The sequence below is a fragment of the Dioscorea cayenensis genome, chromosome 4 (assembly GCF_009730915.1).
Source record: "Dioscorea cayenensis subsp. rotundata cultivar TDr96_F1 chromosome 4, TDr96_F1_v2_PseudoChromosome.rev07_lg8_w22 25.fasta, whole genome shotgun sequence".
Lineage (NCBI taxonomy): Eukaryota > Viridiplantae > Streptophyta > Magnoliopsida > Dioscoreales > Dioscoreaceae > Dioscorea > Dioscorea cayenensis.
In genome coordinates, this window is record NC_052474.1 from 8,700,102 (window position 1) to 8,727,321 (window position 27,220).

Consider the following 27,220-nt stretch of genomic DNA (forward strand, 5'->3'; position numbering starts at 1 on the left):
CCAAGCATCGAAGATGATCATGTTGGATGTGGGTCTTGTGGGTCCCAGCTGGTCCCACATGTTGGTACACTCAAACCAAATCCCTTCTCATTTTTTTAGTCTCACATTGTGTATTTGAGAGAGTTGTTAGTGATCTCTTGGCTATAAATATATGTCCAACCTTGAACCTTAAACACACACTTGCTTACTTTCTTCTCTCATATTCTCCTTCTTCCGGGTGTGCTCTTTGCGTGCCTGGAAAACCCAAATATATTATTGTTCTTATTCTGTGGTTCTTTGCCTGAACCTTGCTAGTGTGCTTGGAATATCTCGATAGTCGATGCCGAACGTGCTAGGCTACAAGAGTTCTTCCTTCCCGGATTAGTGTATCCTGCGCTTTTAGTGAGGTTGGAAAATCCTGCACGAGGGAGTCCAATTCAGCGTTAGGGTAGTGCTTATGCACACCTACCCCGGACTGAAAATTTTTAATTATTATTTTGAATTATTACTGTAGTTTGTGTTTGATTACATTTTATATTTCTACAATATTCGTTTGTAGTATTTACATGCTATACAGGTAGTGTATTTCCTACATATCAAGATAGGGGATGTGATCTTCACTATTAATCACCTCGTCTCTCATTGAAGAAAGTTTAGCTCTAATCATAGAGCAGTTGTAGAGTCATCTAAACCCCCTTGAGAGTGATCCCACATGGTCTATCTCCAGAGTAACCATGGAGTATTGACTCTACACAACTATCATCATCTCCACCGTTGCTTATCTTTTTTGTCTTTCCTCTTTTGCCCCTTTGTTAGGATGTCTAACTACCACTTATTTACTATTAGATTTATTATAAATGCTTTCTAAGTTGAGAGGAGGTTAAATGCACCTCCAACTTAATCGATACATAATACTTGCATATCGTTTTCTTTAAATCACTTACACGTCTTTGTTATATCTTTTTTCTTTAAAAATTAGAGAAATCTCTATAATTATTATATTATTTGCACCCAAAGATCTTAACACTATAATTTTGAGTTTATAATTATAAAGTTATATTTCATCTATTTTATATGCCAACAATTTTCTTTTAACATTCAATCTGACCTGACTTAATCCACACATTTAGATTTTATTGAAAATATTATTTAAAAAATAAAATATATTTAACTTATTTAGTTTTCATCTACATCTCCTTAAACTGTTTGCTATTTAACATGTGGTAATTTTTTTTTAAACTTATTTTTATAACCCAATGTAAATTAGAAAATTTCTATTTAGCCCATGCTCATTAGTTCATTGGTTGGTCCCAAATATGAGTGTAAAAAACTGGTCTCTTTAAGATCAGTAATAAGAAAGAATAATAATTAATAAGTTGATATTATTAAAGTGTTGTCTTTCAAGAAGGCAAAGTAAAGAACACCGACAAAATGGAGATTCGCGGGAAATCGTGGATGGGATCCATGCTGCTGGGCCTGCTCGTCGTGGCGTTCATCGCCGGCGAGGTGGAGGCGTGGACCGGTGCAGTCCGTGGGAGGGTTGTCTGTGATGTCTGTGGCGATTCTTTCATCGGACCTGAAGATCACGCCTTGGAAGGTCGATCACGCTTCTTGTTTCTGTCCCTCTTTTCTCTGTTTTGGAATCGAGCTTATGTTTTTGAATTTGATGGATTTCGTTATCAGTTTGATTTAATTGGTTGCTTGTGAGTTGATGGATTAGGGTTTATTCTTGCTTTGATTCATTATATCTTGCAGCTTTGATTTAGTTGGATTCTAGGTGTATGAAAAAAAAAGGATGATTATTTCGAGGTGAATTTTAATTTTGCTGATTTGGACGTTGAATGGTGACAGTCGATTAGTTTATGAAATTTGTGAATTGTTAGATTGGAATCATATATACTGGATTTGTTTATATAGGGAGAGTCAATGTTAATGGTAGAGATAAACTTGTTTTGGTTTTAGTTATATGAATTATAATTCAAAACTTGGGTTTTTGAATGTGAGGCATCAGAGCATGAAGTTAATCATGAGGACAAAGCTTTACTGCTGGATTTATGCCATTGTCCATGTTGACTCCTTTTGTCTGCTAGACATGGCACAATTATATTATTCATTGGGAGATGATTATCAAATTCAAGTTGAGTTGGGTCATGTGATTTGTTTGACATGGAAGCAGGGGTCTGATACTGCAAAATTCAGTGCGTGTTTTTGAGACCTTTTAAACAAGGAAAATAATTTCAAGTTCTTCCATTGAAGCTAGTTAAAGACAATGCAAAGTTTACTATTTTTAGAAACTTCTAACCGCCTAAAGTATTTTTTAATTAATGATCAGAATTTCAGCCTCATTTCTAAACATAATTATGCAGTTGACAGATGATTTACATTCAATTATTCTTTATTTGCTAAAGGATCAAACAAATCCCTGACAATGCCCATATATACATGTGCATGGATGTCAGTTTATGTCAACAAAAGTCTTAAACATAAAGAGAAGTTTCACTCTAATAATAGGTTGGTGATGCAGGATATGATAGGCAATTAAACTTAGGGTTTCTGAGCAATCGTAGATAGAGAATCTAGGCAATCACATTCAGAAGAAAAGACAGTCAAATGTCGAGATTAGGCATTAAGATAAGAAAAAACTGAGAATAATTCAGTGACTAATTCCTAAGAAGACTCAACTCTCTTTTTATAGGGATTTGAGAATTTATCTGAGCAAGTTTAGTCTATAATAGGAGAAAGGTTCGACTCCTAATAACAAAGGACAAAAAGTCTTAATTAAACTAGAATTTATCTAAACCCCTAAAACTTTTTGATAAACTTAACTAAGCATAGAATTTAAAATAACTTGGCAAAAATTTCAGGCAAAGATCCTGAAATTACTAAACTGCCCCTAGCACTAATATGCTAGAACTTAGTAATCACTCCTTATTTTGAATCATGTCTTTTCTTGTAATATTTTTCATATCTTCCCGGTGCGTAATTGGCATTCCCGTTGGCTTGGAGAAGCTTGAGTCTGGCAACAAGTTAAATGAAAGGTATCTCTCATACAAGCCATAATTCAGTTGTTGCAAGTCTTTTGCAGAGATCCAAGTGCATTCTAACCATGGTTTGTTCTTTCATTTCACCAAATATTTCTTATAACTACCTTCTTTAACAACATTAGCATCCACAATGTCCTCGATCTCCACATAAAATGGCATGAAAGAAGTTGATTTAAAATGGACTAAGGGGCCTTCAGTTGAAGTATCATTTTGACTGTGATATCTACTTAAATCTTCAATATTGAAGATATTGCTAATGCCCATATTGTCTAGTAAGTTTAACACATAAGTGTTGGAGCTTATCTTTTTAAGAATTTTGTATGTACCAATATTCCAATTTTGTAGCTTATTATATTTTTGGGTATGAAATTGTTCAGGCTTTGAGTAAACCATCACTTGTTCTCCTACTTTAAATTTGGCATGTTGACGGTGTAAATCAGCATAAGTCTTGTAGACAGCATTGCTGGCATTAGTGCTCTTCCGCACATTAGCATGAACAGATTGAATATGTTCTGCAAAATCAGTAGCATCAACAGTAGGGCGAGCTGCAATTGGCAAGGGGACTAGATTAATTGCTTTCCTTGGTTGTAGGCCTAATTCTCTCTCAAATGGGCTTTTGCATGTAGTTCTGTTCACAGAACTATTATATTCAAATTCAGCCATAGCTTGAACTAAATCCCAAGCGGAAAGCTTTTCCCTCACCAAGCAATGAAGTTGATTTCTGAGGCTGCGAGTAACAACTTCAGCTTGTCCATCATCAGTTTGAGATTGAAATGCATCTGAAAATTTCAATTGACTTTTTATTAATTGGCATAAGTTATGCCAAAAAGAGCTCATAATTTTTTTTTTCTACGTCAGATTCTATAGTCTTTTGCACCCATGGTGTTGTGCAACTTCACTAATGAATAGTTTGGCCACATGAACTGTATCTCTTGACTTAAAACAAGGAATAAAATGTGTCATTTTATAAAATGATCCACATCTACTAAGATAGAATGATACCCTCTTTAGTTTTAGGTAATTCTAGCATAAAATCCATGCTTATATATTCCGAAAGCTTAAGAGGTATTTTCAATGGCATGCAAAGTCATGCATTTCTTTTCTTTCCCTCTGCTAACTGGCAGATATGACATTGAGATACTAACTTATCAACATCATGTTTGAGACTAGGCCAATAAAATTTTTCCTCTGGCAGTGAGACCGTTTTTATCCTTTCAAAGTGGCCTTTTTTATACAGCTTCAACATAACTTGGCCATGAATAGAAGTAGAAGGTAGACAGAGACAATGATTCTTGAATAACCAACCTTCCTGTAGAGAAAATTGGGATGGTTTCGGTGTTGTCCTGGCAATAAATCAGCATAAGTATTGCTGAATTCTGTAGGTCTTCAAAGCCCAAATCACTTCAAGGTCATATTAGTACGCATATAAACCACTCTTCTAAGAGCATTAGCTTTCAACCCCAAATTTATGTTTGATGAAAAACCTAGAAGAAATTCGACCTACTTGCCATATTTTGAATTCAGCTTCTTCTGACTATTTATGTGTTTTAAAGCTTCATGGTAGTAATTTTGTAAAGCTAAGGTCATCAGCGTCTCAATAGTATATGAGTTGCTTTCATGGGAACAACATCACACTATATAGAATCCTTGTAAGGACCAGAAGAAGAGGAAACTAGTCAGCGTTTACTTACTGGCATGGTTGAATTGTCAACCCAAGCAGCATCATACCTTTCTACTGTAGAGGATGAAATGGCATTCATCAACTTTCTCCATCTATTACTATTTTAAGTGGCTCCTTACCACAAGTAACCAAAGTTTGAAAAATAGCAGTTCTTCTCCAATCTTCCTTTTCCATCTTTGGGGCAGCAAGTTCTCGTCTAACAATTATAGCAGTGGAGGTTTCAACATCAGAATCAATTAGACCATTGGCATAGTATACAACATCTTATCTTTGATCTTCATCTCTAACCTTTTCTTGTTCACTTGGTTTGTTATCATCTGTTTTTTCCCAGATGTAAGCTAGATTTAGTTAGACATTGATATGCCATTGACCTTTACCTCCACACCTAAAACAAAAATCTTTAACATCAACCTTCTTCAGAGCGATTGCCATTAAAGCTTTTCCTTTTAACTCTATAGGCTTCCGATTATTTTGATGGAAGACTGATGTAGTAGGTTGGTTGTCATAAGACCTTTTAATGGTTGGTTTTTTTTTTTCTTGAAGGAGGATTTCGTCATAAGACCTTTTAACGGTTGCAATTATTCCTTCATATCCAGAGCTACTTGAAAAGCATTTTATAAACTGAATAATGTTTGTCGAAGTAATTCTCTCTTTATATCAGATCTCAACCCTGATCTAGCTAATGCATGACGAGGATATTCAATTATTTGACTCTGAGTTTTGAGTTCACCAAATCTTTGCATGTATTGACAGTCATATTTACTTCTTTCAAATTGGCAAGCTGCTCACAAATTCAGTCATAATAATTAGGTGGCATATATTTTTCACAAAGCTTTGTGTTCATCTTTAACCATGTCCCAGGAGGTGGTTGACCAAGTCTTCGAGCATCCCCTTCAATTATGTTACACCATACTTTTGCTAGTCCTATGAGTTTCATCTTAGCAAATCGAACTCTTCTTTAATCTGACATATCATACCAATCAAAATATTCTTCAAGTGTGGACAACCAATCAGCAAAGCTTGTGGGGTTAAGGCTTCCATCAAAATCTGGCACATCAGTCTTCACCTTTTTGGTGATATCTCTTGCAGTATCTTGCGATTTGGTGGAAAGTTCTCTAGGCCAATTTCTTAAAATAACTAGGGATGCTTAAGGGGGTTTACCACTCCTAATCATCTGCTTTAGTCAAGAGTTAGATTGTTGACCTGTAAGCTCTCTTCCTCTGGGTTGATGTCTTCTTGCTTTCATTATTAACTCCAATTGATTCTCCAACAAGATTTGTTGTAGAATTAGTCATAATTTGCCGTACTTTTGATTCTATATCTTCAAAACAAACATTGAAATTATCCATCTGTTTAACTAATTTTTGTAAGGTCCATTGCCTTGAGAATTGGTTATCTTCCCTCAATATGTTACTTCTGCGTGAGTAGACATTATGCTCCTTTTGATAGACAATTACACCTAAGAAATCACACTTAGAAGAAAAGACGGTCACACGTTAAAATAAAACATTAAGTTACAAATACTTAGAATAATTCACTGACTAATTCCTAAGAAGATTCATCATCCTTCTTATTGAGGTTTGAGAATTATTTGAGCAAGTTTGGCTCCTAACCTCCTATAGGAGAAAAGTTTGACTCCTAATAAGAAAGAGCAAAAAGAAGAGTCAATTTATCCAAACTCCTAAAACTTATTGTTGGAAACCAATAGGAAACCAATAAGAGACAACTATATGTCTTTATTTAGACTTTCCTTCTCCGGCATCTCTGGCATCTCCAGCATTTTTTGATCGGTGTTGCAGCAAGCTGAGCATGAAGGACATATATGCTCCAGCTTGAGGGGAGTGTTGGAAACCAATAGGAAACCAATAAGAGATAATTATATGTCCTTATTTAGACTTTCCTTCTCTTTTCTTATTCCTTTCTTGCTTATTGCTATGTATGGTTGATTTGTTCTTAGTTTTGGCTTGGGATCTCTCCCTATATAAGGAGACCCTTGCTTCCATCCATCAATAAGAAAATTGGTTCTTACTTTCTACACTTATCGCTAAACTTAATTAAACATGGAATATAAAATAATCTTGAAATTACTAAAGTGTCCCTAACACTAATATGCTAGAACTTAGTAATCACTTCTTATTCTGAATCATGTTTTTCCTTGTAATCTCTTCCTAATCTTCCCATTATGTCATTTGCATCAGTTGGGTTTGTGGTAGGAGCTGTCCATTCTTTAAATCATGATCAATATAGAAATTAGGGGAAAATGAAGATTCTGAACTAAGGTCAACATCAGCTCTCCTGTTCTTTCTTTTGGCCATTTTGTTTCTTCATTTACCAGAACTACTTGGAGTTTCCACTCCAAATCTTAACGGCTTTTCAGTCAGTTAGTTCTATTATGGTTTTTCTGAAAGGTGACATTATGAGTCATATTTCTTCAGTTTTGTAGCCTTAAACTATGTAGTGTGGTGTTTTCTTTTATTATCTTTCATCTTTTTATTTGATGCTATGATTTAATAAGCTAGCTTGTGGCAACCAATTAGTAAAGCAGCAGTCAGCTGAGTTGTTTGATGTTTGATGTTGAATGGTGGTTGCATGGTCACATTGGGGTAGTCACAATTGATATATCTGGTATATCTGGGTTTTATTTTTACTTGGTGTAGCTTTAGCTTTTCTTTGTGCTCATCGCCAGCCTTCCCCTCCCCTAACTTTGGTTGGTTTACCATGATGTCCATACGGTGTGTTTTGATTGAATGGCATGAACCACCAAAAATCTTCTTGTTTACTTTTGAGGTGCTGGTGGGAAGGTGGATGTGTTAGAACAGTAGACCGAGGACACATTCATTTTGGTCCATTTGTTTAAGGATTCTGCTCATCTTCTCTCTTGAGCTTGTAAAAATACCAGAACAAGCTGACTCTCTATAGTCATGTCATGCATTAAAGTTTATGTGGCAACACCATTAAAGTAGCACAAATGCCCTTGACAGTGAGAACAAGTTCTGTGGTTTACACAATGCTTGCCTTCTTTGCATCTTGTGTACTACCTATCTATTATAAGTGAATTGAACTTTTTGTTAACCTTAATAATTACCGGGTATCTGAAGTACATGGGGGAAACGTGTGTTGGATGGTTATGGGCCTTAGGGCTCTTGACTTCTTGTTAAGAGATGGAGACTTTGTCTATATTGTCTGTCCTTTTCAGTGGATGTAAGAAAGCACTGGAAGCCAGCAAAGATAATCCCACTCCATTACTCTGCTTGACAATTGTCATAGGGCTATAATTATTCCTACCTCTTAGGTTTGCATCCATTGATAAACTCAAGATTTTTTTCTTTTTTTTTTTGGATAGTTTAGACCTTCTCAACGGTTCTATTGTGGTGTTTTCAAATTTTTGCATGCTAAAATCCATGTAGTCAATCATCATTCACTGCACTGCCACAATACTTGTACTACTAAATGCTGAATAATTTGTGATTGAACTATTAGGAATCAATCAGGTGCGCACATGTTATTCATTGTTGGTATCTAATACCTAATTGCAATCTCATATCTAGCTGCTTTTCCATCTTTACTGTCTGATGCATTAGAGTATGAATGATACACATAAATTCTCAAGGACTCTGAAACAATTATATTATTAAAAGTATCATCATGGTGTATGCAGGTGCCGAGGTTGCTGTTCTCTGCCTAACAAAGTCCGGGGAGGTTGTAAACTATCAGGCCTTCACCAACGCAAAGGGCGCCTACACGGTGGCAGAGACAATGCCGGAGAGTGATCGATGGGATTCATGCTTGGTGAGGCCAATCAGCAGCTTCGACCAACACTGCACTCGACGGGGAGACATTCGAAAAGGGATCAAGTTCAACTATGATCTTCCATCTGGACAATCTCATACCATGAAACCATTCCTCTACAGACCTGCTTCTGTCCCCACATATTGTGCCTAAAGCCTTAAAAATCCTCTCCTCACTTTTACATTGTGACAATTGTGAAGGATTCTGTGAATAAGGCCTTGATTGGTTTATATTTTGTTTGAATTAACAGCTTAGTAATTATATATTTATGTATTGAGAGGTAAATTTTTTTTTGGCAGAATTAGTAGAATTAGATAGGATTGTGGGACCCATAAGAGGATAAAAAGTCAAGAAGAGCGCTTGATCCAACGAGGGCCCACTTGATCAGGCGTGCACACTTTCCAAGGCAAAGGATCCAACGGTAAGTACCGCACCAGCAGTTGAGCATTAATCTCTGTCGGTGCGGAGGGCACTCCGACCAACAGCGACGCCAAACTTCACGCTGAGATTACGCGTCCGATTCTTATTGGCCGGGATTGTTGTGTCGTTCAACTATATGGACAAGGACACGTCATCAGACAGCATTGAAAGCTGTCTGAGAGGAACAGCTGCGCTGCGCCCACTTGTCCCGACACTCCCCACGCGATATTAATTGAATGCCTCTTTTTCACACACCCCTCCCCTCTCTAAAACTCCTCTAACATCTCTAATTTCAGTCTTTTCAAGGGTTTATAAAGAAAATTATAAAAAAGAAGAAGAAAACCTCATTGAAAGCTCTCATGTGAAACGTTTTCAGATTTTTCGTTTCCCGGGAGATGATGATTCAAAACCGTTCCTATTTCCCGGTTTTGCGTTTCTGATAGAAAACGATTCCCAGAGGGAGTGGGAAACGTTTTCAACCTTGGGTTGAGGAAACCCAACCCTCGGGTTAAGCGAAGACTTTTTATTTTTATTTTTCTCTCTTCTCTTCGATGTCTCACTCTTAAAAGGCGTTTCCCTTGGTGTCAATCTTGCCCCGTTCTTTACTCGTCTTCCATCTCTTGTGAATTTGCGTGGAAAGCAACCGAGATTTTTCAAAATTTGGGAGTTTTTTCTTTGATAGGAAGCTAATTGATAAGGTAGGGTTTGTTTTTAGATGATTTTTTTGTTGATTTGATGGTTTTATCTCTGGATTCTTCCTTTATTATCAGGTTTCAATCTTTGATATGGATCTTGACGTTGCTCTGGATTCCTTTCTTTTCTTTTCTGTCTTTCTAGGGTTTAAATCGGAAACTTTATTGATTCTATAGCGTTTTGATTTGATAGAGTTTTTGAGTTTTTGCGATCTTTTATCGTTTGGATGATGAAAAATCAAGTCTTGTTTATTGTTTGATAACATAGGGGAATATCAATTTAATCATACTATTTTTCCCCCTTTTTTTGGGATTTGTTGGTGTTCATGGTGAATTTCTTCTGTTTGTTTGAAGAAAAGAGGAATCTTTGATCAAGCATCATGCCGTGGGCTCCGTCATTTTCAAACTATTACAGCAGCATCAGGAAGTGCGTTCGCTTGGTCGTTTTCTTTCGTGTTATCCTGTAATTCTCTCTCTCTCTCTTTTTACTCTCACTAAAAAGCTTTATTTTTATCGTGTATTTAATCCACTTTTGCTTGGCTTTTCTAAGTATTGAAAGTGAAAGCGTGATTTTTTTTTTTGCAGGTGAATTGGTTTGGATTTCCATTGTATTGAGGGGATTCCTCCTTCACTGTGTTTTGGGGTTTACTTGGTTTGGGAAAAGTGAGGATGTACATTGCTGTCAATCTGAAGAGACACAGAACTGTGGAAAGGGTAGGAGAAATCATAATGAATGTTAGAATCATAGCCTATTACCAGTTGATGCAAGTTTGTCAGGTACTTTCCTCCTTTGTCTATTACCAACTCATGTTTCTTTTAATCCTGATCGATTACATTACAGTAATATTGATGTTGTCTTGGTTTCATTGTTGTTAATCTAAATGATGCTATCTTCTTATTTTATTGTTTGAGACGTTTGAATTTTTTCCATTGGTTGTGGTGTGATGAATGTTTGCGAGTTTGGTGTCCTGGTCTTTTTAGCTAAACCATTCAATCATTCGGTATGTCATATGTTTCTTTATTTTGCACATGCATTGCAGGATGATGTAGATTTTTTGCATTTTTATTTAGCAGGTTTTTTTCTTTCTGTGTTTAATTTTATCAAATCACAAATGCATGCGTTTCATTGCTTTATCACATTTCAATGACAATTGTGTATCTCTGTTTCAATCTTTGGAAGAAAGTATTCTTTTTAAAATGATTGTCTTTTGTATTGATGAGCGCATATGATTGTGTGAAAATACTTCCTTATCTTTTTTACTTATTGTTGGAATGTATTTATTGATGCTCATGGAGCTTGATTCGGACCTCTTTCTTTTAATATGACAGGCTGAGTACTTCCGTCAGTTGCTCAAGCCTGTTACGTAGTTTGAATCAAAGTTAGACGTTACAACCACCTGCCTTTGCGTTTTGCTCATTGATCATCAGAAGATAAATTGGCTGTGGTAGAAAGGAAATAAGGAAGATGGTCACAACTTGGGGTAGAGTTTGAATTGTGGAATTCCCAAAGGCAGCACAGAGTTTGAACTTTGAACTGGGAGATTGGCTTGGGTTTTATGATAAAGAGTGTTTGCCTTTGCAGTACTGACATATTGTCCCCAGTTTGACTGCACTTGTAGTAATTGAAACTCTCATTTTTGTTCGGGTTCTATGCAGAGTGACCCAAGGTTCCTTACTGGTAACTCCTCCCCCACTGATCCGTATGAAGTGGGTGGTTACACCCATTTGGGTGATCATGGTACTTATGGTACCTATGTCGCACCTCCCTTTAGCCCTGCTGTTCCAGGGAGGATGCATGATTTTCCTGGTCCAATGATGAATGGATTTGAGTTCCAACCACTGGAAACCTGCCCCAAGAACTTCATTATCTTTGACCAATCCGACAACAAAGGCCGGGTAATGTTCCACCCTGCATTGGCCCAGAAGTTCAGTTATCCAAGCTTCGATATCCACCCCACCCTTGCTCACAATCATGGTCAGAACCTGGAGAAGGTCAATGAAATCCGAGGCAAACTCTCCTCTTCTCTAAAAGAAGATACTGAAGAAATCGATGCATTACTGAGCTCAGAAGAGGAGGAGGAGGAGGAGGAAGAGGAGGATGAAGATGAAGAAGATGATGTGATCAGCACCGGCCGAACACCAAGCAACTGGGGATACAATTCACACTACTCTTCATCCTCTACGGAGGGCTCAAAGTCTCGAAAGGCAAAGTCCTCATCATCTGCTCACAATTCATTCTCTAGCAGTGCAAGCAGCAGTGATAGGAAGAGGGAGCGAATGCGAAAGATGGTTAAGGCTCTCCGTGGCATCATACCCGGCGGTGACCATCTCGACACTCCTGCAGTTCTCGACGAAGCTGTCAGGTACCTGAAATCTCTAAAGATGGAAGCCAAGAAGCTCGGGATACAGAATCTCGAGGAATAAACATAAGGTACCAAAGCGAATTCATCGTACTAGCCATTATTTCCTGCATTATGATAACTTAGGATGTCTGCTCTTTGCATTGACTATGATTCCATGCTCCATGATTAGAGCATGGGAGGATGTTGAGTGTGTTTCCTATTAAAGATTAGAACTAGACTCAAAACATCAACAACAACAACAGCAGCAGCATGATAATCAGTGAGTGTTCTTGCTTTTGCTTTGCTGTTGTTGGTGGTGGGCCTTGATGTCTGGTATGTTAAGTTTTGTGGTTTCTGTTGTATGTTTGATGCTATGATTCTGTCAAAATTTTCTTTTGTGAAGTTGGACATATAATCACCACTTATGTATCTTTTATGGCCATTCTAATATAAAATCAGAAACTCTTGTTATGTTTGTCTGCCTTTTGGAATCCTCTCTTCTCTGTGCTCTTGTATTTTATATGATTAATTTTCTTATGAAATGGAAACCCAACAAATAAGATACATATATATGCATGAATGTATATGTTTAAGTAAGGTATGGAGATTGGAGACTGAGAATTCATTAAAGTGAGATGTCCAAATTGCAGTAATGTTCTTTGTTCTTTGCTCTTTTTGCTCTTTATGCTCATTGAAAGCCTTCAAAAGAAGCAAAGAGAAGCAGAGCATATGGAACAATTTGGTGGGAGAATTTATCATGGCATTTCCCACTTTAGGAAAAGGCTATCATTTGTATATAGATGCTTGATTGGAGAGGAACTTGTTTTTAAATTCTCTCTCCTTTTTAAGAGATTTATAAATTCTACAAAATTATAATCTTTCTTTCGATTTTGCCCCCTGAAACATAGTGAAATTGTTTGCTATATACTTCTCTCTTATTTTTTTGTGGGTTTTACTTGCCATCTAAAAGTGGTAATATAAATAAAGTTAAAAATATGAAAAGATGCTCATAAACAGTAAGTAAAATATATATATATAAGTCTTATATAGTGCCTTCATGAATCACGGCTAAGAACTTGCTCTATAACTTGCTCTATTATTTGTAGATGACGTTGGTAGTATTCAAAGTAAAATGCACGCGAAAATCATCTTTTTGACTTTTTTTTTTTAAAAAAAAAATTCAATAAAATTAAAAATTTTCATAGTGTCTAAAACAAGGAAAATAAAGAAAAGAAATTCACATGAGTGGGTTTAGTTAGGCTGCTTACCTAATCACCCATTTCCATACATTGTTACATATATATATATATATATATATATAGATAGATCTTAATGCTTGCTTAGCACCCATGACTCTCGGAACCCTTATCTAGAATCCATCTTCTTCTAAAGTTTGTCATTTATTACACTTATTAAATTATTACTTGATGTTAATATGGCATAAGCTTACACACTCTCCACTCATAATTAGTCTCTTTCAATTTCAAACTTTTTTTTTACCAATATAATACCCTCACAGAGATCTATAATTACAGATATACCCTTGAAAATGATATTATTATTATATACTGTTCAAATCTCAAATAAGTTAAGTATAAATTTATATATATATATATATATATATTATAAAAGTGAATAATTTGTTAGACAACATGATGGTATGTGTAGACTGGTCTGTGAGAAGAGTGAGCTTGGTGATTGTGCTTTTTGAGAGTAGGGACAATGAAAGAAGAAGAATAGAGAGCAAATTGGTGGTGGTGCTTGGGAGGAAGAGATGAGTGATGGTTTTGGTTTTTGTTTTGGTGGTCCAATTACTAGGTACTAAGACTAAGAGAGAGAAGATAGAAATGATTATGATGATGAATGAGAATTGAGAAAGACAAAGAAGAAGAAGAAGAAGAAAGCATTGTCTGTGGTCCTAATTTGCGGCTAAGTCATGCATTTCCATTTGGCCCTGACATCAAGGCCACTCTCTCTCACCATGTAACATGCTCTTCCAATATCTCACCTTTTTTTAATATATATATATACATATATAAGTTTGATCAACAATAAAGTTGTTGTTTTGATCTTTAATATTTGAATCTTGAATGTAAATTGCCATTTAATAATGAAGGATATATATATGAATTTGATCAACAATAAAATTGTTGTTTTGATCTTTAATATTTGAATCTTGAATGTAAATTGTCATTTAATAATGAAGGAAAACAAATTAAATGTATGTCTTTAAAATATTTCATTTTTACACATGGTTTTTTTTTTAAGGTTTAAAATTTTACATGATGAATTTATATTTTGGAAAGGAATTTAGGAAGTGTAAACTTATATAAGGTTTCTTTTTGTATGTTTTTGAGTAATGATTTAGTAAAATATATAACACATGATATATAATGCAAGAGAGCAACATTTGCATGTGTATGAATAAAAATCTCACCTTTGTTCTTTTCTCTCTATTTCTTTGACTTTAATCTCTTACTTTTGTTTAAAAAGGTTTAAAAAGATTTAGAGTTGGTGAATTTATATTTAATATTATAGTTATTTAAATATAAGACTTTAATAATTATATTATTAAAAATCATCTCATCATTCTAAACCATTTTTTTTTTCTACTTTGTTGTATGATTTTAAGCAGCTCGAACTCTGCTTTTGTAAAAGCTCAAGCTTCCGATCACAGTTTCGTTTTTAAATTTGAATTTAATTTTAAGCTATATAATTTATATTTTAATTTTTAAAAACAAAATTTAAGTTATAAAAAAAAATTTAGTTTCAAATAATTAAATTAAATTAGAGCAAACCTATTTAGCTAATTTTGAGCTTGAGCTCGAGCTTGAGCTACTCAATTTTGAGCAGGGCTCAAGCTTAGCCCAACCAAATCAAGCTTGGCCTATTTGCAGCCCTACTCTCATGCATTTAATTCCTTCCCTTCTTATCAATTTTTTTATTTTTTTCTCATTTCTCTGATATATATATACACACACACATCAATTTAAAAGAATTTCCTTAGCACTCATGCAATGTGACATTATAATTGAAGCATTTTTCTAACAACATGAAATCCCTTGATTCAAGTTTGAAGGCAAAGAGAGATTTGATTGTCCCTTATAGTGCTTCTCTATGATTTTTCTTTTCAGCATTTAATAATGCAATTAGGTTCAACCATTAACCTTTAATCCTTATTAATTAATTAAAAGAAAAAGGAACATGCTTTTATATGAACTCATGGCTTTGCTTTACTTGGAAAAGGATAGCAACACAAGCCTTTTCTTTTTATTTCATTTTGGAATTATGGTTGATGAGTGTACCACATGTATACGCACACTAATTAACTTGAACTTCAAAGGTGAAAAACAAGGATCCATATTTATATTTATATTACATGTGGACAGTGTTTTATTTTAATCACAACATTATATATATGATGAAACTCTCTATATATGAAATAATTATTTATGCTAGGAACTTAATCCAAGTCATAAAAAAAATTTATCAAATAAATTATTTTACATAATTGTTTATACTTTATATTGCGATAACTAGATGTTTTATGTTAAATTTTTATTTGACCCATAGTATATATATGTTATTGATGGTTATTTAGCAAAAATAACTAGTATATATTGTTAATCAATGATTTCAAATGAATCTCTAATACTGTTGTTAATCACTAGATATGATAATTAAGGAGAGAGGCATATCAAAGAGTCTCCTTCGTAGCTTTATTTTATCAACAAGCTCCAGGATTTAAGGGACGTGCACAGAGTTAATTAATACCTCACACTCCCTCATTTTTAGTTAATGGGGTCCATGCAAAAAGTTCAAATTCCCACCAAGTTACGTAGGGGCCGTTTGGATCACGGAATGTGAATGCGAATGAAAAGAATGATAATGATAATGGGAATTGAGAATAAAAACTCTATTTGGTTGGTAAAAAATTTCATTGGGAATGAAAAAAAAAGGAATATATGGTAAAATTACTATTTTACCCTTAGTGCAAATGAATAATATTAAAACAATACTTATGTCAAACTTTTTATTAGTGAAATATTTTAAATATTATATTTATTTTTTATCATCATATATTAATTAAATAATTTATTTTTATTATTATTATTTAAATTACTTACTACAAAGTATAAATAGTTATTATAAATATTAAAATATTATTGTCCATTTTAATAATTATAAGTAAATATGTATGATTATTATTATTATTATTCATTTTAATAATTATAATTAAATATGTATGTTAAATATGTTGTAATTAAATATTATTGGAGAAGGGTATTTATGTCAATTCCCTTTAATTCCCATCCATTACCCCAAATTTCGAGGTAATGAAGACCAACCCTTATTGCTTTGACTAGGAAATCTATTCTCATTCCCTAGCTTCCCCAAACATATGCTTTTCTTGGGATATGTGGCCATTTCCATTCCTGGGTAATCAAAACCCCCATCTAAATGCAAACTTAATTCCTCTATTTGAGATTTGAACTCACACAGTCTTTTACTTCCAAAGTGGATCTGAAATAATACCGCTAACCACCTGAACTAAGCGGCTTTCCTAAATTATATATATTAATTCATTAATTTAAGTTAATTAATTGTATATGCACCTTATAAAATCCTAAATTACAATTATACTCTCATAAAGTTCGTATTAATATACAACCCTCAAATATATAAATATAAATATATACGTCATTACGTTCTTAGAGGGGGAATGAACAAAAAAAAAGATATAAACAATGCTGTGGTGGTGCTAGTAGAAATAAAATTAAATGGTTGAGAATTTATTGAGTACTGTAATGAGAACGAAGGATTTCTGATTAAAGAACTATGCTTTCAATTTTTCACTATAGAGCATTATTTTTAAAAGTTAGTGTATCCATTCATGCAATCGAAAACAAACCTTCGGGTCTAATTATTAATTAATTAATTAAGAAGATAAAGATATAAATTTTTCAAAATTAAGTAAAGTATATCTTTTTAAAACCCGATTAAAAAATGAAATTCAACATTTAATTATAATTTAATCAAGAATTCTCATTTAATTGTGCCTTTATCTCTATGCTTTTGATCCGGGCTTTACTTTTGTTTGTTGGTCCAACTTTGGGCTCTCAAACTCCAATTTTTAAGCCTATCAATTCACGAACTTCATTAACTCTTGTGAATGCCCTTTTTTTTCTAATCAAATCATTAATTTTAATTTAATAATAAGGTTTAGGTAATATAATCTTATTATCTGATATGTACCATCATAAAGTTTCTATGTACTCACATCTCCTTTAACATATATATACACACCAATTACTCAAATATCTTTAAATTTATTTAGATCTTAGACATGTAAAACATATAATTTTAATTATAAAACTGTTTTTAGATTTTTCGCCAAACCACATAAATTTAATTATAAAACTGTTTTTAGATTTTTCGCCAAACCACATAAATAAGATTAGAAGTTTCTTTTTTAAAAATATATTTATATGTATGATAACCATTAAATGTGTGTGTATATATATATATATAATAGGCTGAAAGGATTAGGTGTAAATAAAAATTTTCAAGGGTTAAATATGTAATATTGGGACTTTCTAGGCAGGAACATAAATATATATATATATGTATGTAAAAAAAATATCGTAGGCAAGTGGACCATTACTTGCTTAAGTAGACAAGCACATTGGAATATTTTTTAATATTGCATTAATTGATTCATATGTGCTAACTTTTGTCCTAAATGATAAGTTGGTAGTTCTAAATTGTAGCTCTTCATTATGCCTTCAAAGAATTTTGATCACTTCTTCAGTGTCACAAGTAATCACTCAATTATATCTTCTCTCTATATATTTTATATATAAATGGTTTTGCAAGTAATAATTCATATGCTAAATATTAGGTTTAATATTCATGTCATTGATTCCAATATATTAAACAAATAGATTAGGTAGATTCACACACAAATGTGGTCCATACATGACTCTTTCATTCTTTGACCATTTCCTTATACTAACTACCATATATATATATACATATATATACATATTTAAGTTCAATATGCATATATATATATAATGCTTCTCATCCTTCTAATTAATTAGCAAACTAACAAACTCAAGCTTTAAGATTGACAGGGTCTTATTATAACCATGCACTCATTCCCCTGAATATATATATTTATCTATACATATTAAGATATATTAATTGAATCTCATATCATATATATAATGAAAGAAAGATATATATATATATATATATATAGGATAGGAAAGGAAAACAAAAAAGACATTATTTTTTTTGTCAGATAACTTGTGGTACTTGGAAACATGTACAGAAAGAGATGTGATGAAGAAAGACAAACTATGCTTGTGAGCATGAATGAATGAAGAGTAATGGAAGTACTTTTTGGAAGCACAAGTTCACCAGAAGACAACCACAAGTTCCAAATTCTCATTCATAAACATCTCATTTTTTTTCCTCAATAAATCTATGCTACGGTGCTACCAAACAAGAAGCATCATAAACCCTAGTCTGCTCTTCTTTCAGTACTCCATTAATCCCCAATACTAAAAAAAAAAGCATGAATTCATGAGTGAAGAGATCTCATATATATACACATATATAGCATATGCTTTTATCCAACATAAATGCACCATATATATATATATCCAAAACTCTCATTTGAACACTGAGCTAGTTAAAAGGAAACAAACAAGCAAAAAATATCCTCATTTCAACAAGTCAAGAGTCATGAATTCATTGTTCCATCTATAACCATACTAGGAGGATTGATAAGTGCATGTACAACAAGAGACATATATAGTTCTTAATTTCTAGATAGAGATACAAAAGGGGAGCTAGAGTAAGTAGTATATATATATATTTCATGGATGATTGTTATGAATGAGGGTGGGAATGATATCTTGAAGAAGACCATAATTATCAGGGATCTGAAACTGTTGATGACGTGGAGTTTGTAAGCTTTGTAAGAACATGCTAGGGTTTGCATCCATTTGTTGTTGATGATGATGGTTAATGTTTAGTGAAGGCATTTGATGCATCAAGAGTTGTTGAGGAAAACCCGGTGGCACAATCGATGAAGAAGATGAAGCCAAGATGTGGGAGTTTCCTCGAAGTGTTGCCGGGCTTTGATGAGTATGTTGCCCTTCATACGTGGTGATCACGATCGTCGGGTCTTGGTATGATCTCTCAACCCTCTTCTTCACCGTGCATTTCTGTGTTGTACATCGATAATAGCTCCTATGACATAAATTTGATTTGATCATCAAGAACACAAAAAAAGTATTAATGCAAATGCAAAGTCAATTATTGAGAGATTTAGTGTGAACTGATGTAGACAAGAGCATTTTTATACCTTGGATAAGGGCTGTTCTTGACCGCCTTTTGGCCGTATTTTCTCCATCTATATCCATCTTCAAGATGATCGACTTCGCTTTTCGTCATGAAAGCGAAGCGTGGTTCTCTTTGTCTTTTCTCCCCTTTCTTCCTTGGCTTGTTCCTGGTCAAGAATTACAACAATCAAATTTTAGGGTTCTTTGTTAAATTAGAGAGATCTTTTGATCACTTCATTCCTTAACTAGTTCTTAGTGATCAGTGATGCTCATGAATCCAGCTTTTAACATGAAAATTTAAAGTTAAATATTGTTCTATAATATGTACTAGTATGCCTTCTTCTTCTTCTTCTTCGTGTGAAAATTTAGTAAACAAAGACTAAAGAAATTAGGAAGGAAACAAGAACAAGCAACTCATATAGATATATTGAGTTGAATGTGTGTGAACATAAGAAACCCTAAAAAGCTAGTAAAGAAAAAAAAACACACTTGTCTACTAACAATGAAGAAACACACCATCAAAAACCATATATAGCTTGAGATCTTCTAAACTTTTTAACACCAAACATTTATTTCAATAAAACATGAAGAGAAAAACAAACCCTAAAAACATGATCAAAACTTTGAAAAACAAAACAAAAAGTTAAAAGCATAAGAAAAAACACAAAAGAGAAAACAAGTGTAAGTAGAAAACCTACAGTTTCTTAGACTTTTCAGCATCATTCTCAGCTCCTTTCTCTTCCACCTTCTCCTCCCCTAATTGGAGATCCTTCTTGCACCTTCCTGAATCCTCCTCCCCAGCAGCCTCCGTCGACGATAAAGAAACCGATGAGTTCGGTGTCACCGGTGTCACACCACCACCAATATTACTCTCCACTTCCACATCTCTCATCGTCTTCCCCCCTTCACTCACTCCCAACCCTTCCTCCGGTGAGCTCGACACATCGAAAGCTCTCGTCAAGGCATTATAGTAAGCAGGACCATGAAAAAACTCATTGAAACTCATCAAAGCAGCCGGAGGCTCTCCGTTTTGCAGATCAAGCATGCCTGCAGTGCCACCCATGCTTTCCGATCTCTGTCCAAAGAACGATGAGAGCTCATCGTTGAAGTGATGATACCCATATAACTCTCTCTTCTCTCCTCCTGACATGAGTCACAAGAGCTTAATTATAGAAGATGCAAAGTTACAGTGAAGAAGAAGAAGAAGAAGAAGAAAAAAAGGAAAGAGAGAAAATGAGGTGCAAGCTTAGTTTGAAAGAGAGTGAGCTAAAACATGAAGAGGACTCTTTGATTTATACTTTGAAGATAATTAGTTAATTAATTAAGGGGTTTGGTGTAAAAAGAGCGTAACCCTAGCGTTGACTAGTCAAATTGTCACATGAGGAAGCTGGTGATGAGTCAGCGAGCAAAAGATGACCACCGGCTATCACCAGTCACATGGGGGGCGGTCAAGCTTTCATACCTTTATTACACGGCCGAGATTCGCCGACACGTGTGCGGAGACAGCACCGTCATTTGACCGCTAACTGGCCACATGGTGGGCCATTCATGATGTGACGCGTGGAACACAGCACCCTCAATTGATGACGTTGTCTTGCCGTCATGATTCACATCTGACCGTTCGATCCTTGCACTAAAGCTCCCGCTCTTGATCTGACGGTCCTGCATTTTTAAGTGGCTTTAATGTGTAAAGCTATTCGGGCCGACATCTTGACATTCAATGAGAAATTCATGGGAAAATTATAGAATGAGATTTTCTTTGATTTGAGCCATATAAATTATATGTTTAAATTTTTTAATTAATTATTTTTTTCTGTTTAAGTGTATAATTTTTTCGTCCAATGGAACATGATAGATATTCAAAATGAGATATTTTACACTTATTCATTTATTTTTTAAATTATTTTAATTTATAAAATAAAAAGACAAGTGATTAAATATAATCCTAAAAAGAAGGGTTGGAAAGTGGAGTCTAGATATTGCTTGCTATGTAAATCTTTGAATTGGAATAACTACAATTATAATAAGCTTTTGTTTTGAAAAGGTTAATGTTAATGTTCACACATCTTTTGGATTTTAGCTTTTAGATTTTATTCTGCCTTTACATCTTTATAGCACACCTCAAAAAGGTTAAGCTTGTTACACATGTTAATGAATTACATATATACTCAATTTATTAAAAACTTGTATTTTTATTCACAAAGATGGATACCATATATAGTTCATAGAATTCAAAAGAAGTTTGATTTATCAAAGTTCATTGAAAAAGGATGCCATTATTATTTATCTTTTCTTTGAATGAAACGACGGTTTATTTGCACGTAAAATCTATAAAATTATATGATAATTAATCATAGAAAAAAATGTCAATGCATTAGATTTCTTATTATTGATTTGCATGTTTTTTAATCACTATTATTTATATATATTTCTTTTAATAAATTAATATAATTTGAAACATAATAGAGATTAAAGTCTTATGATAATAATATATATATATCACATGAAATACTTAAGACCTTAGTTTTGTTCATAGACCATAAGTTTGAATGATTGTCCATTTCAACTTAAATTAATTACAAGCATATAAATATAAATTGACTCATTACTGACGCAAATAGAAAAACTCTAACATCACTTAAAAGATCACAAACAAGATTTGCATTTCCAACCACAAGATTGTTAATTAGGAACCTTGTCACTGTATTTGGTACTAACTTTGACTTACATTGTTAATATATGTTATTTATTAATTAATTCAAATAGTAATCAGAGATAACATCTAAATTAAAGATACTACAATTAAGCTCCATTGATTAAGTAAGTGTGTCACTAATTAGTTTTTTAAGTTCATGCATCTCGAGGTCACAAACACCAATATATAAGTTTGTGCAATTAATTAAATTTGTTAATTATTCATGCCAAGCTTCTTTGACTTTTGTAGCGCAAGAGTCATGAGACTTGACTTTTAAATCTTTTTCTTTTTTTATTTTTGAAACTATTTGTTTTTTATTAAACTAATGCACAGAATATGAAATTGGAGACCTACATACATACCCACTCAAAGAAATAGAATGTATTCAATCAATATCATCCCATTTTAATTATTCTTAGTTAGTTGTTTCATTTAATAGTATTTATTATTTCCTTGTTTTTTTAAGTACTTGTTACTATGAAATGTATGCATGAAATATGAAAATGATGATATTATTTATGAAATCAATCTCTATATATTTAGTTGTTTTATTTACAAAGTAGTGATTTATTAATTATTTTATTTTTATTTACTAGTAGTATATGGATCGTGATTAATTTGATTCTTAATTTTATTCTATTTATGTGATATATATATATATTTCTATACATCTAATGATGATTAACTAGGTTAATATTTTATATAAACATTAGTAATGCTTACGTATCTCCTAAGCCTAAAGTTGTGAATCATTTGCTCTTGATTGAGCTAAAATAAGTTTTAAATTAGCTAGAATTTCATTTTGCCTAACTACTCTTTAGATAATGTGATGTAAATCTATAAGCGATTTAAAAAGGAATCTAGCTAGAACTTATGAATATTAAAAACAATTAATTAAAGCAAGTTTAATTTAGTTATTTGATCACAAGAAGTACTCTTCGATCCTACATCACACAATAACAGAAAAACTCAGGATGCAAAGAATGGCAAGTCATGTCATGAATTTGCGATACACATAATGAGTGTTTATGACTTAATGGCACCAATAATTTCCAAAAGAAAGTTTAGGTTAATGGAGATGATGAAGGCGTGATAGAAGATTAGTGACTACTAACTAGTGTTTGTTTGAGAAGATATATACCGCAATGACTCCCATATGATATCATATATATATATATATATATATATATCTTTCTATGTTTCTATATGAATATATATATATATATATCATATATATTGTAGGTTTGTAGCATGAGATTGTTGACCAGGTGGACAGAGGCCATGGTGACACACAACAGGACTTGAACATGTTTGCTATTTTGGTTAAGTGTGTTGAGGAAGAAGTCCCTATCAATGGATTGGTGGCTTAAAAAGATAAGATGGTTGGTTGGTTGTTAGGTTTATTTGACCATGACTCCATTGCAAGCATGTGCCATGCATGTCCTTCTCTTTCTCTTTGATAGGTTTGGCTACTAATTAACTCTCCTTGATAATTACTTTCTAATTACATTAACATTGTGTTTTCATATTTTATATATATATATTTATTTATGTATGTATATTTATGTATATAAATGAGGAATCTAGCTTGATAGATGTCTTAATAACATTTAACAAAATTATTGGTAATGGTGAAAAGTAGAACATGGTCTCTATTATGATAACTTAATAAAATAACTAATTAAATTAATTAGTATCAAACAATTAAGGTTACTAAACCCAAGGTTGGCAAACAAACATATATACCATGTAATTAAGTTTGAAACAATACATCCAAATTGTGGTTCATGAACCCAAGGTCAAGAAGAATCAAAAGTATATAAGCATTTCTTCTAGAACACATAAAAGGTAGCTTTCTCCTCTTTTCATGGTTACCCCACTAAGATAACTTTGTCATATTTTAGTGATGATGTTTGTTTCCTTGTTAATCCAAGTTTATATAATATTAAAAGATAAATAAATAATTGGTTGCGTTTTGTGTGTGTGTATATATAACCAATTGCATCAAAACTTAATTAATATTTTATTGCATGAGTTGACTCAACTTGGAAGAAGCATGCTAAATTTAATTAGTCAAAGATCACTTAAGATCTTCTACGATGTATTCATGGAATAATTTTTAAATTTTTTTAGTTAAAAACTAATAACATTTTTTCCCTTAAATACATCTAAACATTTGCCTAATTATGTGCATATGAGTACTCAATGAAAACTAAATGCCATATATACCGTTACTATTTGATTTATTTGCATATATACTTTTTTATATAACTAGTAAAATATATTGTAAATTAATTAAATATATTATAATAAAAAAATATATTTTCTATAAAAAATGCTATGTCATTTACAATTCTGGTATATTAAGCTTAATTTTTTCGTAGGTATATATGAAAATAAATCAAATTTTAAAGAATATACATGATATTTTATTTTATTGAGGAATATAAATGTAATTAGGATATTTCTGGGTATGCATATATAATTAGGTGAGTTCACAAAATTTTTGAAAAAAAAAGTAACAAGAGTGCATTTACACTTTATTTTATAACTCTATGGTGCAAGAAAAGTAAAATTGAATTCAAAAGTATTCGTTGAGATTTTTTTTTCCGACAAATTACTTTTTGAAAAGTTTATGATAATTGAATTTTCATAACAATGCTAGTTAATTGCAATTAGAGAAAGAGATAAAAACTTGGACTTGGACTAGGCCTCACTTAATTATCTTCTTACATATAAGAGTGGAATCCATCCATCTAATTTTAAAATTAAGCGGTATCAAAGGACAACTTTTGCCATTGTGCATTGGAATATCTTTAGACTTCAATGCCAGACACACCTTGAGAAAATATATATATATATATATATATATAATTTTTAATGAAGGAAATTAGATGAGAGGAGGAATGGTCATTTGGGGGACCCAGATAGAAAAATAAATCCAAACTATTAAGTTGTTACAATTGTGGCCATGATTGAAGGGATGTAAGCCTAACTCTATATCTTATACCCTATTCATTAATAGTGAGAGACAAAAAAGAACCAATAAGCAAAAAGAGCTTTTCATCAATGCTTAATTAAGAAATTAGGAATATATATATATACTTCACACTACTCTATAAACAAATAAATTAATAAAAATGATTGACATATAAATAATTTTATATGTACACCTGCCTTGATATAGTCACATATATATAGATGTATGGATATGTATGACGATTTATGGTTTAGTTAGGTCAAGGAATAGGCTATATATAGTGAATAGGTTGGAAGAAGAAATTTTTAAAGCATATAAGATGTTTTGTTGAACATTATTTGTTGGTTTTGAAATAATTTATATTTTGAAGCATGTCAAAGATGGTTAAAGGAGTTAGATTATAAAAATGGAGCAGGTGTGCCATTCCCAATATATTTCCTTTTGACTCTTACCCTTTCGTTATCTTATTAATAAGATGATTTTCTTGGAATTGTTTTTAATTTTTTAATTTTTTGTTTATTGTTATTATTATTTTTAATGCCCATAAGGAATCTCATCAGAAGTCTCTTGCTCTCAAGTGATTTCACATTGGAATTCATTTGGTAGGACTCAATGATTGGAATCAAAATGAACAAAGGTTTACATATATATAATCCAATGTCATTCCTATACATGCAGATGCTTTCCTTAAATTGGTTAATCTATATTATTATTATTATTATTATTATTAGTAGTAGTAGTAGGTATTTTTTCCGGTTTCGCATTGAAGATTTTAATTTTGTGAGGAGTTTTGAGATAATATCATATATATAAATAATATAATTAAACAACTCCTACCATAAAAATTATTTCATACTTTGGATTTCAAAGGTTATATAGACATTTATTAAATAAATAATTAGGTATAAATAATGTTTTTTAATTATTAATATTATAAGTAATATAAATAAAAACTTAAATGTTATTAAAAAATTTAAAATTATTCATTGAAATACTCTCGTAGTAGATTATACATCTACTTTAATAGTATTTATATATTATTATTATTATTATTGACAAAGGAGTCAAAATGATAAGTAGCTACGGAGATGTGCCCATTATGATGGCTTAAGAAACTTTTATAAATTTACCATGTGAGACAAACTAACATGCGGCTAATGATGCTTATCACATGCGCCCATAATGATATATCATGGAGTATAACCCCACAATAGTCTGAAAAAGTGGAGAATACAACTCCTCCCATGTGGGACTTGGTGAACAATTTTTATTATTTTACATATCACTAAAATGCATATATATATATATATAATTAAAATAAAAGGAAATGAATCAAATGAGAATTTAAATATCAACAAAATATGATGTATAGAGAAACTAAAAAAAAACTCAAATAAACATTTGGATTTGTACTTCTAATTACCACTTAATATATATTTATATTAATTTTACAATACAAGAAAACAATTTTTTTAAAGTGAAAAAATGCGACTTTTATCAAACATTGATTATTTCTTTATCATTGTCATATATGTATATATATATATATATATATATACATATAGAGAATCCAGATTATCTAGGGACGTCCCCTAGATTTCGAAATCCAGTGACGTCCATAAGTAGCACTCGCGATGAAAAACTCGTACGTCTTATCATTACTGACTAACAGAGAACCGGCGCTCTACAAAGGGTCAGTTTAGACGAGTCGATAAATGAAAGTAAAGATTATGCCAGATGTGCTTTATATAATCAATCAACCATCTGATGGACGATCCAATCTGGCCAGATTAAAACGCTCCATAGCATTTCAAATCTAGGGACTTACTTAGATGATGTTTTCCCATATATATATATTATACACAACCCACACTTAAAAAAGGAAAAAAATATATGCACAGTATTAGTCTAATTGAAACTCCATTTTCAAATCATGTGAATGACCAAGTTGAAGACAAGAGAGGGGCATGTTTAATTAGGTTCAAACTTTGTGGGATGACTAAAAAGTAAGCAAGAAAAACAAGGCATAGTGATGATGGGTTGTAAGAAAGTAGAACAATGGTTTTAATCACATTGTACTCATTGTCTCCACAACCTCATCTTCATTTGGTGCAAAGCACGCCTTTGGAAAAAAGATTTGTCCAAATGGTTGCAAAAAAGAGATACATATAATTGGCTATTTGTGACTAAAGGTTGCTTCCTATTTTATCAAACTAACCATCTCTTGACATGTGGCTTTATTT

The 27,220-nt window shown here is 32.6% G+C and overlaps 3 protein-coding genes across 4 annotated transcripts; 2 read left to right on the forward strand and 1 right to left on the reverse strand.

The window, feature by feature from the left end:
- The first annotated feature begins 1,376 nt into the window (after positions 1-1,376).
- On the forward strand, positions 1,377-8,736 carry LOC120258262. The gene is made up of 2 exons (XM_039265615.1): positions 1,377-1,576; positions 8,363-8,736. Exons 1-2 carry the CDS (start codon positions 1,411-1,413, stop codon positions 8,644-8,646), a joined length of 450 nt encoding a protein of 149 aa, XP_039121549.1. The 5' UTR covers positions 1,377-1,410; the 3' UTR covers positions 8,647-8,736.
- Positions 8,737-9,318: 582 nt separating this feature from the next.
- LOC120258261 (transcription factor bHLH144-like) lies at positions 9,319-12,422 on the forward strand. Of its 2 annotated transcripts, none has more exons than XM_039265613.1 (4): positions 9,319-9,611; positions 9,960-10,068; positions 10,191-10,382; positions 10,935-12,422. In XM_039265613.1, exon 4 carries the CDS (start codon positions 11,256-11,258, stop codon positions 12,027-12,029), a length of 774 nt encoding a protein of 257 aa, XP_039121547.1. In that variant the 5' UTR covers positions 9,319-9,611; positions 9,960-10,068; positions 10,191-10,382; positions 10,935-11,255; the 3' UTR covers positions 12,030-12,422. The 2 variants fall into 2 exon arrangements, with proteins under 2 accessions (XP_039121547.1, XP_039121548.1); XM_039265614.1 differs by having other exon boundaries at positions 9,965-10,068.
- Positions 12,423-18,664: 6,242 nt separating this feature from the next.
- On the reverse strand, positions 18,665-20,574 carry LOC120258200 (WRKY transcription factor 71-like). The gene is made up of 3 exons (XM_039265557.1): positions 20,001-20,574; positions 19,326-19,469; positions 18,665-19,210 (listed from the first exon to the last, which is right to left on the reverse strand). Exons 1-3 carry the CDS (start codon positions 20,450-20,452, stop codon positions 18,835-18,837), a joined length of 972 nt encoding a protein of 323 aa, XP_039121491.1. The 5' UTR covers positions 20,453-20,574; the 3' UTR covers positions 18,665-18,834.
- Positions 20,575-27,220: the final 6,646 nt, after the last annotated feature.